The 15670-nt window shown below is 38.4% G+C and overlaps 2 protein-coding genes across 2 annotated transcripts; both read left to right on the top strand.

The window, feature by feature from the left end:
• Positions 1-4675: 4675 nt before the first annotated feature.
• Positions 4676-5905, top strand: LOC137719489 (3-hydroxyisobutyryl-CoA hydrolase 1-like). The gene is made up of 2 exons (XM_068458530.1): positions 4676-4891; positions 5039-5905. Exons 1-2 carry the CDS (start codon positions 4676-4678, stop codon positions 5903-5905), a joined length of 1083 nt encoding a protein of 360 aa, XP_068314631.1.
• A 1398-nt stretch (positions 5906-7303) lies between these two features.
• LOC137720627 (uncharacterized) lies at positions 7304-13148 on the top strand. Its single transcript, XM_068459716.1, has 13 exons — positions 7304-7633; positions 8565-8643; positions 8755-8844; positions 8931-8975; positions 9113-9193; positions 9484-9553; positions 9762-9823; positions 10642-10752; positions 10838-10974; positions 11098-11137; positions 11611-11673; positions 11904-12106; positions 12256-13148. Exons 1-13 carry the CDS (start codon positions 7371-7373, stop codon positions 12707-12709), a joined length of 1698 nt encoding a protein of 565 aa, XP_068315817.1. The 5' UTR covers positions 7304-7370; the 3' UTR covers positions 12710-13148.
• The last annotated feature ends 2522 nt before the right edge of the window (positions 13149-15670 follow it).

Here is a 15670-nt window from a genome sequence, read left to right as displayed (position 1 = left end):
TATATATAAGTGTTATCTCTGAATGGATGGATTTGTCATGCATAAATTTGATTGGACTATTATGGTGATATGCTCAAATTTTTTCTTTCTTGTAGGGGTGACGTTGTTCAAGTTAACACTGGGTTAGTGCCTCTGGAAAGAATGGAATGCATCGTGATTGGATTATCCAGGATTTGAAAACTGGCCAAATTCTAACAAAACCTTAATAGTTACTATCTTAATTGCAACGTCCTCACCTAATCAACCTAAATCAAACTAATGAAGAAAGGCAGTTTATAATGCTATTAACGAAAGTCTGGCAATGAGTAAAAATAAACAAACGAAAGTTTGCTTAGCGCCAGGAATTACGACATACTTTTCAATATAACTAGTTTCAAAAGCAACACCAGTTTATAATGCTATTAACAGATTTTATAATAGAACTAGTCTAAAGCAACACCAGTTTCAAAAGCAACACTAAGCTTACACTCTATAAACCTCCGTGACAAATAAGGTCTTATTTGTTGAGTACAAAAACGGAAACAGGAAAGATCTTTCCCTACAAATTCGAACATATTGTCACCTAAACAGTTGCTACAAATAAGGTCTTAATTGTTTAGTACAAAAATGCACATAGGAAAGATCTTTCCCTTCAAATTCGAACAAGGGAGATATTTAAGTGTCCACAGAACAGCAAATACAGTTTCTGACATATTTTCGGCCACCAGGTAAATCCTTTAGTATCCCATTCAGTATAACAAGTCCTAATCATTGTAAGTAAGGCAATAAGGAAATAATTAAGCATCAAGCACACAAACTTGAATATATAAATCCAGAAAATGCAAAGTATGAATCCCTCTAATCTTTATCAATAGAAAATGCAAATTAATAATTGAAAATCTATAAAGGCCATAGTATGAATCCTTCTCTAATCTTTGTCCAATCAGAACCAATTTGAACAGATAAATATAATAGAAAATTAAACACAGAGAAGTGAGCGTGTGAGACTAACCTTTTGCTGTCGAGACTCGAAACGGCAGAAGAAGCTGACCTTGAGGTGTGAGAGATTGAAAGTGAGAAAGGTCGCGAGTCGCTGCTGGGAATGAGAGACAGAGAGTTTGAGATAGTGATTGAACTTTGAAGACCCAGAGAGAGAGAGGAGGCTCACGAACGAAGACACGAAGTCGAACTGGGAAATGGGAGAGAGTCGAGAGACAGAGTCACAGAAAGTCACGAGAGGAAATTAGGAATACGGGAGGACCTTAGGGTTAGGGCTGGCTAGTGGGTAAAACACTAAAACATTGCCGTTTAGAATAAAGATTATTAATTAATAAAAGAATTACAAAACGACGTCGTTTTGAAGAACTTCGGTTCGGTTATGTTTGGTTCGGTTTTCGAACCATAGAAACCGAAACCGAACCAACAATATTCGGTTAGGTTCGGCTCGGTTTTTTTTTTCAGTTCGGTTTTTTCAGCCTCAGTTCGGTTTTCGGTCCCCTTTTTTTTTATTTTCGGGTTTTCCAACCCACCCCTATGGCCTAACTCTCTGATAGAGACCGTTTTAGGGTTATTTTCGGCCCTCTGACTCTCTGTCCCCTTCGATTGGAGATGGCCTTAAAAGACTTTAGAATCCTGGTGTAGTCAACTAGGATTTTAAAGAATTTTTATAGAGTTCAACCAAATCTATAGGTATTCAAATATTCATCGATTTTGAAGGATTTCATTCAATAAGAGATTTTGTAGATTTGAGAAGGGATGGTAAGCATAACAAAATCCTACCCTCACCCCTAGGATTTCTTTTCAACCCCTCACTTTCTTTCTCTCTTGACTTTGCAACTCAAGCTTTCTTTCTCACTCTCTATTTTCTCTAAGAAACCCATCCTTCCTTCCTTTTCCACCCCACCAAGATGACCTGAAAGAGGACTGTTTACTACGGAGACTTGGTATTGGACTTGTATTGCCACGCTCTTCGGATTTACTGTTATCATCAATCTTCTTTTAATGGCAGCACTGACATACTTAGATCGTAACTGAACAATTTTCAACTGTCATGAGGTATTGTTACCGTAATGGCTCAATTGCTGATTATCTACTTTATTATTTTCTCAATTTCAGCCTTAAGTGAAACTAAAACATAATTGAGAATGATGAAGACTTTGAAGGGAGTAGGAAGCGACGATCCAGAAGGTACAAATATTATTTCTTGTGGATCCTAACCTGGATGTTTGTTTCTAAAAGATGGTGTATGCTTTACATCTCGATTAGTAGCTTCGCTATCAATTATTCTCTTCATCTAATAAAGAACGATCAATAACAGGTATTGACATGCAAGTCAGATATTCTCAAGGAAATAATCAACCATGTGAATTACTATGTACGTAGATATGCTGACAAGAGAGTTTTAAAATTCATTCAAATCTTTAATTAAAGTCCAATAGAATCCATTCAAATCTTTAATCAAAATCCCTAAGAATCCTTAAAAATCCATTCAAATCTTTAATCAAAGTCCAATAGAATCCATTCAAATCTGTAATCAAAATTCATAAGAATCCTTAAATATCCATTCAAATCTTTAATCAAAGTCCAATAGAATCCATTCAAATCTTTAATCAAAATCCATAAGAATCCTTAAAAATCCATTTGAAAGTTGTAAGGATCTACCTTTGAAATCTACCACTTAAAAAAGTCTTTTAAAATCCTCTTAAATCCAAATTGACTACACCTCCTAAATTACAAATTCATTTAGAATAGAATACCAAACTTCAATCATGGAGGATCGTTATACCTAAACCTGGTCACGAGGACTAAACTTTACAAGCCGAAGAACTGATTAAAGGTGCCACGAAGAAATGACCGCATCATTTACTAGTTATAATTTTGGTGGATAACAAAGTTGATGTGTCTTTCTTCTTTTTTAAATTTTATATAATATGAACGTTCATTTCACTTCTAGGGTATACTAATAAAAATAAGTTAAATACATATTTTAGTGTTTGAGTGGAATAATAACACCATGTAACAATGTTCCAAATACACCGAAATCTCTATCTTTTCGTTTGTTTGAAAAAGAATGAAAATAATTCAACAAAATTTTCCCTTTTGTTAAACATTGGAGAGGATGATCACTTAGAACTAGCAGCTCAAGTAAAAGTTGGGGTACTCGGTAGTCTGCCTTGGTCCATAACGAGCCTTTAGTTACTCATTGATCCCTAAATTAATGTAATCGTGATGCACGTTTTGGATTAAATTATACGACAAAGAGAAGAACAAGAATAAATATTTTAATTCAAATAAATATCAGTTTCTTGAGGCAAACTTTTGCTTTGTCTTTATCAAAACCAAATCACCAAACAGACGCTAATAACAAGCTTCCAGCTCTCTGGTATATGCTGCTTAATTTCCAGAACCAACTAACGAAACATAGATTGCATAATCTATGGCTTTACAACCGAATGAGCAAACACAGGCAAGTTCTTCATTCTGCTTTTCGAATTTTCGGTTTACATTCATTCTATATTTGTATACATTTAAACCAGGAGGCTGTTGAGAATATAATTCGACGTGCAAATGTGTAGATAATAGTCATGCTGTAGATTGTATAGCATTTTTGGTCCCCTCAGTTTATACCAATTGATTCTGGGATTAGATGATTAAGGTTTATCATGGTATTCGAGTCTGGCTATATATGCTTTACACCACAATATATAAGATCTTAGACATGCTGCAATGCATGCATGTTGCATAACAACACCATTTTACAATAGAGTAATTGAGAAGCATACAGACGTGAGGCAACGAAGAAGCAAAGAAATTAAAGAGAAGAATTGAATCCCAGAATATGTTTGATGAGCTAAAATGAAACACTGCCGGGATTTTGGATTCTGGGTTTGAGTCCGAAATAACGTGGGAATTGTAACCTCTCGCTCGAGGTGGGTTACAAAGGCGGTCAATGCTCGCGCGGTCTTCTTCTTTGATTAATTTGACCATCAATCTTCTTCTTCTTCTTTGATTTGGCCGTCAATCTTCTTCTTCTTCTTTGATTTGGCCGTCAATCTTCAGTGGGTGGTGGGTTGAGCAGTTCACATGAATCATATCTGATTTTCAGGGGTTACGGTGGTGGCTTGAGGAGCGGGGATTGCTGGTTTAAGAGGTGGTGATTTTTTCTTTCTTTTTATTGAGCTAGCAGTTTCACTATTCCCACCCTAGAGCAAGCTCGGTTGACTTGTCTGCATCAAATAAGGGACAAAATTCCTAGCCTATCCACTCCAACCCTAGTCTATCCCCTATTCAACTTACAACGAATCTCCGCTACACATGTGTCGATAATTTTTTACTTTACTACTAGTTGATTTTGCTTAAGATGTTCAAATTGTTTTTGTATTATCTTAGTGGACCATGTTTTGTGTGATGCAAATTATGATAAGTTGAAATGTTACGAATGGCTATGGCGCAAGTGTTTATATTTCATGGAATCAGAAAATTGCAGCTAGCTTGCGTTCCAAGTCAAACTCTGATTTTCATAAAAGTTGCATGCATTTTACGCTTCATTGTATTTCCCAGTTTAATTTCTGTTACATTAATTATTAATTCTTTGGCTTCTTTTAACTCGGATGACCAGGTTTTGGTACAAGAGACTTTGTTCGTGAGGACATTGACACTAAACAGGCCTCGCCAACTGAACGCCCTTTCCCTTGAAATGATTGCTCGGCTCTCCGAATTATTACTTGCCTATGAGAACAATGCCAACGTCAAATTGATCATTGTCAAAGGTAACGGACGAGCATTTTCTGCCGGCGGTGATTTAGCGACTATTCACGGCCATTTTCTTAATGGAAATTTGAGATTTGGCGCAAGAGTTAGTCAGACGCTGCTTACCTTGACCTACTTGATAACAACACTCAGTAAACCACAGGCATGTCTTTTATTTTTCAGAGAGTTCTAACATACTTCATTTATTTTGCAACTCAAAGTCTTTGCATAATTAACTTACTTTCTCTCAAAACGATCGATCTTTTGTTGTTTATATTTCTGTTGACTTTCATGTTTAATTCGCCAACAGGTTTCATTTCTTAATGGGATTGTGATGGGAGGTGGTGCTGGTATTTCAGTGCACGGAAAATTCCGTGTAGCAACTGAGAATTCAGTCTTCGCAATGCCGGAAACAGATCTGGGATTCTTTCCCGATGTTGGTGCCTCTTATTTCTTGTCAAGACTTCCTGGATTTTTTGGTGAGTATTTGGGTCTTACAGGTGCAAATTTGGATGGTGCTGAAATGCTTGCATGTGGCCTAGCGACTCACTATGTGCCCTCAGCCAAATTGTCTTTACTGGAAGAAGCTTTGACATGCCGAGTAGCTTCATCTACTTCATCAATCTGTGATCTTGCTTCTACTGTTTCAGCAATTATAGATGAATACTCGCTGAAGAAACCAGCTTTGAGTGAAAAAAGTGCTTATTACAAAAAGGGTATTATTGACAAGTGCTTTTCTAAACCGACAGTGGAAGAAATTTTAAGTGCCCTTGAGGAGGAACTTACTAAGGCAAACACGAGGGCTGGTGATCATAAAGAATGGTTAGCTGCAGCAATTCAATCGCTGAAGAAGGCATCGCCGATGAGTTCGAAGATTACTTTAAGATCCATTAGGGAAGGCAGGGTGCAAGGAATCGGTGAATGCCTCGTTCGCGAGTACCGAATAACTTGTCATATTCTGCAAGGGGAGATCAGCAAGGACTTCAGAGAGGGTTGTAGAGCTACTTTGTGGGACAAGGATAAGAAACCAAAATGGAAGCCTTCTAAGTTGGAGCTCATCACTGATGATATGGTTGAGCACTACTTCTCTAAGCTGGATGGTGATGATAGAGACTGGAAAGAATTAAAGCTCCCTACAATATCCAAATTGCCTGTATTTGCCAATTCCAAGCTTTGATCAGCTTATGATTTCATGTGTTTTCAATAACATATCTTTATTATGTAACCTTGGACATAAACTTTGATAGTTATAGTGTAATTAAGAAGTTAAAACTTTGATGATTATAGTGTAATTAAGAAGTTAAATAATATTTGGGTTAACTACATTTCACACTATTCAAGTTTGGAATGATTTAAAAAAATGGCCATAAATTTTCAATTTTCTCATTCTGCACCATAGGTATTGAAAAGTGTAAGCTACATTTGCACTACATTGACAGACAAAAAAAAAAAAAAAAAAACACTTTTTAATTTTGGAAGATTAGACATTTAAAGAAACAAAAGGTGTAAATTGATATAAATGTCAAAACTTTAAGGTGCAATGTGAGAAAAGTAAAAACCCATGATCATTATAAATTCACAACACCTGAAAGTACATGGATTATTTTAAAACTCAGTTAGCCCTATAATCTATGGAGTTTTAACGAAACACTCTCAGTACTTTTAATTTTTAACGAAAAACCACATTTTTACCTTTTCCTGATATTATTCACTACACCTTTATTTGTCATTTTTCATTAAAACTAAATTTCTTTTTTACTTTTCGTTAGTTTTCCTTATAATCTAATGTTGAAACAATATTAAACGTCGAACACAACACCACACATATACAACAACACATTAAGACATGAATGTGTTTCTTTAAAACCCAAAAATTATATAAGGAAACATCCCTGAAATCAACTCAGACATTTGGTGAGGTTAAAACGTTTTTCAAATGCAGTAGCCGCGTGTTTGGGTCATAAATAAAAATAAGATCCGTTATGAAGCTAATTTTATTTATGCAAAGTGGGCCACGTCGCCTAGGGGTGGAAGGACCTAATAGCCCTACAACACGGGCCCCACAATCCTTTTTGTCCCCTAATGCGCCACCCATGAGTGGGTGTAACTGACGCAAAAAAATTTAAAATGTAACTGATGTTTGTCTGACGTCACATTGCATTCAAGCTAATAGCCAAGCAAAGATTGCCTGACTGGGCAATCAGACTGCTTTAGGCCTACAATTGCCCAACTTTTTGGGTTCGGCCGGAGGTTGGTTTTTTGATTTCGGGGTGTGGGGTGGAATTGCTCTTCGTACATCACATTGACACAAAATTGTATACAACTAGTGTCGTAAGTTTTACCGTCCGACCTTTCGGCTTTGTGCCATAAAATTGGTGGATGCCCAAAGACAACTTTCGGAGAAACGAAACTGGGCTTGTGTCATTTCCGGCCCACAAAATTTGGGCCTTAAATTTGGGTCTTAAACTTCACTACAAAACTGGGCCAGAACTTTATGCTTGGGGTTGGGGTGGCCCAAGTAAGATTTTGGCGGCAGTGAGTTCATCAAGTAAAATAAAACACTTTGCTTTCTTCTTCCTTTTTTCTGTGCTCGTCTGACGACTTTACCCCCGGAAACCGCAGAGCTTCGAAACCAAGTAACGATGTCAACTTCCGAGCCCTCTGATAGTGTGATGGCAATGCTCATCGACGGAGAGGACGATCAGGAAGTACACGAACTGCAAACCGACGCTCGGACTCCGATTCCCAAGCAACGCCGAGAAATCTCGCCTTCGCTGTCGTCGAATTACGGTGGCGACGGCGACGAAGGCAGAAGAAAAAAGGTTTTGGTTTTGAGCGATACAGAGGGTTTGTTTTGTCCTATTTGTATGGAGGCGTGGGAGTCACAAGGCGATCATCAAGTCAGGTTAGAAATACAAATATATCATCTTCTTGGTTTTCCCGGAAATTTTTTTGTTTTCCTGAAAAATTTATTGGTTTGTGTTGGCATGAGTGTTGAATTTGATTTTTGTTGCTGTTGTTGTAAGAATTCAGATTGTTTGATCGTTTTGGAGAGTTTGATTTTTGTTTTGATTCAGTAAAGTTGCGTTCTTTAGAAACGGATTGTTGATTGCATCGGGAGAATTTACTATTTCATTCGAATGGTTTACTCGAAACCGGAAATTCTATGCTAAAATTCAGAAAGGTATTTGAAAATAGTCCTACCAAACAAGTTTTTAAGGCCTAAAACTTGAAAATTGTTTTTGAGTTTAAAAAGTTGGATTCAAGTACACCACCAAACAAGCCCTAAAATTTATCAACCCAACAATTGGTAAAGTTAATTACATTGCCAACGTCACCGAAAGTATTCACATAAATTAACCCATAAACCCCCAATACCATCTCAGAAGCTGAGAAGAACTCAATTGGGGAGTCCTGACTGTTCGATATTAGCGTTGCAGAACATAGTCGTGTCACCAACAAATGAAAAGTGCTGGATTAATATGGTATCTTCTCGAGGGAAGTCTGACATGACACGGTAATGGTTAATGGCTTGGTGTTCTTAAGTTGTTAGTGACCTCACTTTTGGGTCAGCTCGCGTGCTTCCCGTCAACAAAAAGTAAAAATGTTTTGTGGGGGAGGGGTTCTTTGTTGGGAGTGCGATGTTGAAGTTAAATTCTAGCTTTCTCAACTTGCCATTACACTTGAATTTTTGTGCTGACGTCTGTAATTTCTAATTAATAATTTTGCTTTTGTTTCTAGAGTGCTATTTGTATTCCTCCAGGTGTATTCTGCGTAACGTATCACTTTCAATTGAAAATTCGATTGGCTAAACTCATTCTTTGTTCATTTCGAAGTTGTCTTCCTTGTGGTCATGTATATGGCTTGTCTTGCATTAGAAGATGGATTCAACAACATGGTGGAATTGTTGCAAAGGTTCTTTCTGCTGCTTTCTTTGTTTTTTCATTTATCTACGTTCATTTCACCCATCGTTCTTTTATTTTTCATTTATCTACATTTATTTCACCCCATCGTTTTTTTCTGTAGTGTCCACAATGCAATTCAAAGTACAACTTAAAGGACATAATAAAGCTGTTTGGATCACCAATAGTTGTTCTTGATGAAAGTCTACTTAAGGTGATGGTTATGTATTATCTCGTGTTAACAAGTTTCAAACGTTTATGATAAACACTATTCTGAATATGAACTCAACCATTCTGCAGAAAGTAAAATCATACGAGGCTGAAGTCGCCTCTCTCAAGACTGAAGTAAGACTACGGTGTACCAGATTATCAAGCTGCATTCTGTTTGGTTGCTTAGTTGTTGCAATAACAGTTAAAATACTTGTTTTCCTTTTTTATTTGGCAAAGGAGAATGCCTTTATGATTTTTTCTATCATGTGCAGAGAGCTTCTTTACTTTCCATACAAGATGATTTATTCCGTGTACAAGAAAATCTATTCAAGGAATTAACCAACCGGGAGGAGGTATATTTGTTTGTAAACTTCATATTTTTATTTCTCAAATTAACTTGATCTTCGAAAGACGTATTATCTTGGTTTCCTCTTTCTTACGGCGTTGGGCATTCATTTCTTGGGATCAGTTAATTCATGCAGAAAACTGTTTCATCCTTTCAAGTTTATAACAAATATTTTGCTGTGTTTAAAGTTTTGGTTTAAGAATTATATTTTTTTATTATTTATCTGTTTTTGCTACTTAGTTCTATTTTATCCTTTGCTAGCTGCTTTTCCAATGATGTCCCCATTTTGTTTTCCAGAAACTTAGCTGCAGAGGTGCTGCAGCATCAGGAGAGAAAGGGATGGAGCAGAGACAGGGCAGACAATGGGGTCATATTTCTATTTTAGAACTTTACCTTGCAAATTTATTTCCAGTTTTTACATCGAGCAAATTTATTTTCAGTTGGTTGTGTCTAAAAGAATTAATGCCCCTTAACATGATGAAAACATTCATTGTTACTCATTTAAAAGTATGTGCCCTACTGCTATAATGAATCAGTGAATTTGTTTTAATTGGAGACGTGCTGCCATAATGCAGATCATCACTCTGCCCTTAATTTTCTCAAAGAAGGAATTCTTCACTGTAAATTTCATTTGGAGGTGCATCCATTCGTAATTCTTTCTCCCACTTTATCACATCACATATTGTTCAGTGATTTGTTCTTTCATTCAGTTGGGTACTTGTCTGAGTGGCTTCCACAATTTTTTATGTAGTCCTTGTAGAAGTAAATTTGCCTATAATGCATTTGGAGAACTTTTTGTACTAGAGGAATTTCCCTATCATGATCAGAATTTGGTAAATCCCAATAAGGCTGAGTTGCTTCTTGTATGAACACTATAAGGTCTTTGCAAAGCTAAAAAACGGTGGATTATTGATTCATCAGTTAGATTATAATTAGAGGATGGGTTTCTGGAAATATGGTCATAGGATCTTTTTGGTTGCAAACAAGCCTATGTACTTGGTGGTGAGGATAGCATGAGACTAGAGGGCATGCTTGTCTGCATTGAGTAGTGGGAATGTGGCAGACGCCATGACATTTAGGGTGAAGGTGGGCAATAGTGTCTGATGTGCCATTGAGCTGGTGGCTGCTTTTTGCTTGTTTGGTGGAATAGCACTCTCTACAATATGCGCTAAGATTCCAGCCAAAAGCAGACACCATTCCTAGTAAACAGAAGAATATATGTATTCTTTTAGGCAAAAAAAACTGACTGATAAATATTATAAATAATCGTGAACATACCATACAAAAGAGATCAAAGAGAATGACAACGGTCTGATCATATTTGTTGTAATTATATATGCTTGTCAACACATGATTTTGGCAGTTAGATGCTTGTCATCCATGACTCTGTTTTACAATTTTGATTTCATATGATGCATAGCATCCATTGACAGCGGATAGATTTATCATTGACAGTGTGAGCTGGCAGTAGAAGGGGCACGGCTTTTTGATATGGATGCTTCTTCTCAAACTTTGGTCCTTGCTCGAAGGATATCTGGATTAGGTGGCACACACATGCTGAAGAAAGTAAAGTTCTTGTTGAACACTAACAAAAACAAACAAAAATATAGTTTCTCGAAGGATATCTGGTTTAAGATTTCTGTTGCCACAGGTCAACTTGATGTCTCCTCAACAAAGTGAAGATATACAGCTTCCACCTGGTACAAAGCCCATTAAGGATCTACACGTATCCCCGTGTGGTAAATTCACCCTTTTAGCTTCACTGGGGAAGAAACTATCATTTCTTAGGTTTGCCTATTCTATCTTTTTAGCCAATGTGACTATTTATGTGCAAAATGTTGGAATTTTATTTTCAGTTACAATTTTTTTTTGGAATTTACTTGTTTTGTTTTGTTTTGTTTTGTGTTTCAGCTTGGGGAGCAACAGTTTTGTCATCACTTATGACTTACCGGTATAATTTTTCCCATATTCTGTGTTGCAACTTGCAAGTCTAGAGAATAAATGTTGTCGCTTATCAGCTAGTGTGTGTGTATGTCTAGCGGAGTATTTTCACTGCTGAATATCCCACTTTTCCTTTTTTTTTTTTTTTTCTCTTTTAATAGATTTTTTGGAGTAAGTTCTGTGATCAGATCAGTGCCCACAGGGCAGATTACAGGGTTCTAAAATAAGATTGGATCCCCATATTGGAACTTCCCAAAGTGATCAGTCATATTTTTTTCTAGCATCTATTATACGAATGAGATTCTGTACTTAACATTATAAAACAGAAGGGATTTCCGGGACCCATTTAGCAAGTACTCACTTTTTGGATTTATAGAGACATAGATAGTTAGCTTATATGGAAACTGTTGTGCTACCATTACCATGTACTTTTTTATTTTTTTTCCATCATTTATCTGAATAAACATGGTTCTGCATATCCAGGGCCCAGCATGGTCGTGCTCATGGGATCTTAACAAGCCACATTGTATATATACTGGTTTGCAGGTTTTGATCCCTAACCATTTAGTTTAAGTTATATCATATGCTTGTATTCTTGTGTGGATGAAGAGGGTTGAATATAGACCATATAATACTGCTTAGTGTGTATCTTCCATTATTTGAGCGCCTCTAGATGTTTTATTCATTTTAGTTTAGTCAATCTTATGCTAAGTTGATAAAATATCAGTTTATTGTTGGCGGCTATTTATCTTATCCGCTCATTTGTAATTTGGCAGGATGGTTTGCTTTTAATGTTTGATATGCGTTTTAGCAAGCTTCCTCTGCTATCTTTGGCTGGGCTGACCTCCCGGCCAATTCATACTATACACTCCCTTGTGCAAAACCGTGCTTTCAGTCACACTTCTCATAAATTGCTCACTACTTCTTCCAGCGGCCCTTGCGTGTGGAACATGGGTAGTGCTGGTCCTGCTGGAGAAAGGTTAGTTTATACAAAGTTATAAACTTGTGATGATTAGACCCTTTGGTTAAAGTATCCTGCTAACTCTTCTACAAAGGTTGAACTTCTGAAACATAACCTTAAAGTCATATGAACTGGTTGATATTCTAACACGTATCTAAAATTTGAAGGCCATTTCTCATCCCCGGATTAGAGGATCAAGGTGTTTGTACATCAGTAGCTTATAGTCCCTCAACTGATAACATAGTTGCTTCATATCATCCGAAAACCGATACATCCGCGAGACCTTCTGGTTCACAAGTTCTTATCAAGAGGGTAGATGATTGCTTTTATCATAAGGTCGGATCTGTGCCAGTTCATTTGAATGACTTTCAGCTGAGAAAGTCTGCCATTGTAGATATACCAGACTGCTACCCATTGTTTGCGTATGGTGAGGAACTGACCTGTGGATTGAGGCTGCGGGAATTGCCAAGTCTAAAAGTGAGCCAGAATCTTGAACCTCATCAACATTCCATCCTTGACGTGAAGTATGTACGTTCTCAGGACAAAGGTTTGCTTGGTTGCTTGAGCGAGGACAAGTTGCAACTTTTCTCCGCGGCTACAAAAGGTGTGTTTATATTGTAAATACTGATGCTAAAATAAATTTGAAAAGCGAAAGGCGAAAGAGAGAGAGAGATCTGCAACTGCTGCAAGGTTTTACCCATCACTATTTAACTACCAAGGGCACTAGTTTTTGGAATCATAAGCAAAGATGAATCGTCCTTGAGGATTCGAGGCTGCCAATAAGAGAGGTTCTAAGTTAAAGTCCTGCCCAGTTCGGCTAGTTCTGTGGTATACATTTCTCGGCCATAGCTCTGGTCGACTGTTACTATTCTTATGGTTCTACCGTAGATTTGAGAAGTCGAAATTCAAGTTTCTTGTTCATAAGAAAGATACGGCGACAAAGGAAATAGATATCTTTCCACTTAGCTCTCTTTCGCCATCCTTTTCCCTTCTTTTTGTTTGTGTATATAACCCAAAAATTGTTCAATTAGTGCTTAAATTGTTTCGGAAATAACTTTGTTATTCCTGATGAGGCTTCTTTTAACTACTGAAAAACACGTCCTGCAAGAATCATAGAACTGATGCTTCTTTTTTGGAACTCAAAATCACCATCACCAAAAGCGTGTTCGGTCATTTTAAAAGCACTTGTAAACGAGTCATACACCATTAAGAAAAGAACATTCGAAGGTTGAGGTATGTTTGGTTGGCGGGTAATTGGATTGTCAAATCGTATGAGGGTAGAAGAATGCTTATCCTTGTTTTTGTTTCCCAACATTTCCAAACGTTGGATTGAAAGTCTTTGTATTCTCAAGTCCTAGTGTCACGGGCCATATGTTACAAACAAAAGAAAACGCCCAAGACATCATATGTCTAAGCCCATAAAGCATTGTCTTCATAGAAGCTTCCGGAACCTCCCGGAAAAATCAAGAACATGACGGAGCGTTCAAGATAATCTAGGGCATTCCGGAACAATCCCCACAAGTGTACAAATTCAAGCCTCACCTAGAACAATCTAGATTAGGCAAGTTGTATCTAGAACTATACTAGATATTTTTGGATGTAAGTAGGGAATTCTAGAACCCTCCATTGAGGAGGTTACTTAGGCCTATAAATAGGAGGCAAGGCCATTTGGCCAAGCATCCAAGAATTGTAAGCAATTGTAAAGTTCTCCTAAGTTTCAATACAAAGCTTCCATTCTCTCATCTTCTAAGTGATCTTAGCATTCTCCAAGCTATCTTAGCTTTCTTTGTGATTCAATCCGGGGAAGCGAGGCTTCAAAGGCTTACTTAGCTTGTTCATCGAGGTTTTCAAGTCTAAGTGCCGCACGGGTGGAAGGCTTAAAGAGTCATCCCGTGACAGCTGGTATCAGAGCCTAGTTCGTGAATCACTTGAAGGAAAGTAGGATATGGCAAGTGGAGAGATGGTGTCCGGAGTCTCCGATCCAAGGGAGCGTACTACCGAGGTCCAAGACGTTGCCAAGAGCAAGCCAAAGTTAAAGGACTTGCAAGCATCGATGGAGACCATGGAGGAGCGACTCGAGAAGGTGGAACAAACCATACTCGAGTTCGATACTCGACTTGATGAGGACGTTGTCGACAAGGAGGAAGTCCAAACCATGGTGGACAATGGTAAGGATGAACTGCGTGGCTTGGTGGAAGGGCTACGAGATGAGCTCCTTGGCGCCCTCAACACCATGGCAGACAAGATGCGGAGGGAAGTGCAGGTTCACCTTGACAACATGGAGGCAAGGTTTGTGGTGCTTCAAGAAGAGATAAAAGACACAAGGGAACTTAAGGGAGATGTGGCGTTTTGTAAAGAAGCAGTCGTGAAGCAATTCGTGTAAGGGCCGAGGGAAATCAAGGCGTTGGACTCCAAGGTAATCGACTCCTTTAAACCCAAATCCTATAATGGGAAAAGGGAAGCAAAGGAGCTCGACACATTCGTGTGGAACGTGGAGCGATACTTCAAGTACCTGAAGCTTGAAGATGACGAGTCCAAAATCTCAACGGCAACCATGTTCTTAGCTGACAATGCCCTTATGTGGTGGCGTCGTCGGAATTGCGCGCAATGTACAAGTAGACATTGGCGCATGGAAGGGAAAGATCGACTTCACCATAGTCAAGATGGACGACTACGGCGTAGTCATTGGGTTAGAGTTCATGGACAAGGTACGAGCCTTTCCCATTCCCTTCTACAATATTTTCTGTATCTTGGACGACGGAAGACAACCTTGCCTGGTGCCATTGGAAAGGCAAGCCAAGAAGTGTACCCAGCACTTGTCAGCAATTCAATTTGCCAAGTCCTGGAAGAAAGGCGAGGCCACATTTCTTGCAACCCTAATGTTGAATGAAGGGGAGGAGAAGTACGGGCCTTTGCCGAAACAAGTGGAAGCTGTCCTTATGGAATTTGCGGACGTGATGCCTAAGGAACTGCCGAAGAAGTTGCCACCAAGGAGAGAGGTCGACCATGCGATTGAGTTGGAGCCTGGTGCTAAGCCTCCCTCCAAATCACCTTATAGGATGTCGCCACCCGAGTTGGAGGAATTGAGGAAGCAACTCAACGAGCTACTTGATGCTGGCTACATCCAACCCTCTAAGTCCCCATATGGTGCACCCGTCTTGTTCCAACGCAAGAAAGAAGGTAGCCTAAGGTTGTGCATCGACTATAGAGCATTGAACAAGATTACCATCAAGAACAAGTACCCACTTCCGTTGATTGCCGACTTATTCGATCAACTTGGTGAAGCAAAGCACTTCACAAAGTTAGATCTTCGATCAGGATACTACCAAGTGAGGATAGCCCCTGGAGACGAATCGAAGACGGCGATGGTGACCAGATATGGATCGTTCGAGTATAAAGTCATGCCATTTGGTCTGACCAATGCCCCTGCAACATTCTGCACATTGATGAACAAGGTATTCCATCCTTATCTTGACAAGTTTGTAGTGGTTTACATTGATGATATCGTTATCTATAGTAAGACATTGGAGGAGCACGTCAAGCACTTACGCATAGTGTTCAAGACCCTTCGGGAGCATGAAC

Source organism: Pyrus communis, chromosome 16 (genome assembly GCF_963583255.1).
Source record: "Pyrus communis chromosome 16, drPyrComm1.1, whole genome shotgun sequence".
Classification (NCBI taxonomy): domain Eukaryota; kingdom Viridiplantae; phylum Streptophyta; class Magnoliopsida; order Rosales; family Rosaceae; genus Pyrus; species Pyrus communis.
The sequence above is the reverse complement of the archived record's forward strand: the minus strand, read 5'-3'. Positions and strand labels throughout refer to the sequence as shown.

Excerpts from the sequence above, each read along its gene's own strand:
- LOC137719489 (XM_068458530.1), top strand. The coding sequence starts at position 4,676 with ATGATTGCTCGGCTCTCCGAATTATTACTTGCCTATGAGAACAATGCC. Across the intron at positions 4,892-5,038 it reads CAACACTCAGTAAACCACAG|GTTTCATTTCTTAATGGGAT; the intron begins GCATGTCTTTTA and ends ATTCGCCAACAG.
- LOC137720627 (XM_068459716.1), top strand. The coding sequence starts at position 7,371 with ATGTCAACTTCCGAGCCCTCTGATAGTGTGATGGCAATGCTCATCGAC. Across the intron at positions 9,554-9,761 it reads GAGACAGGGCAGACAATGGG|ATCATCACTCTGCCCTTAAT; the intron begins GTCATATTTCTA and ends GCCATAATGCAG. Across the intron at positions 12,107-12,255 it reads GCTGGTCCTGCTGGAGAAAG|GCCATTTCTCATCCCCGGAT; the intron begins GTTAGTTTATAC and ends TAAAATTTGAAG.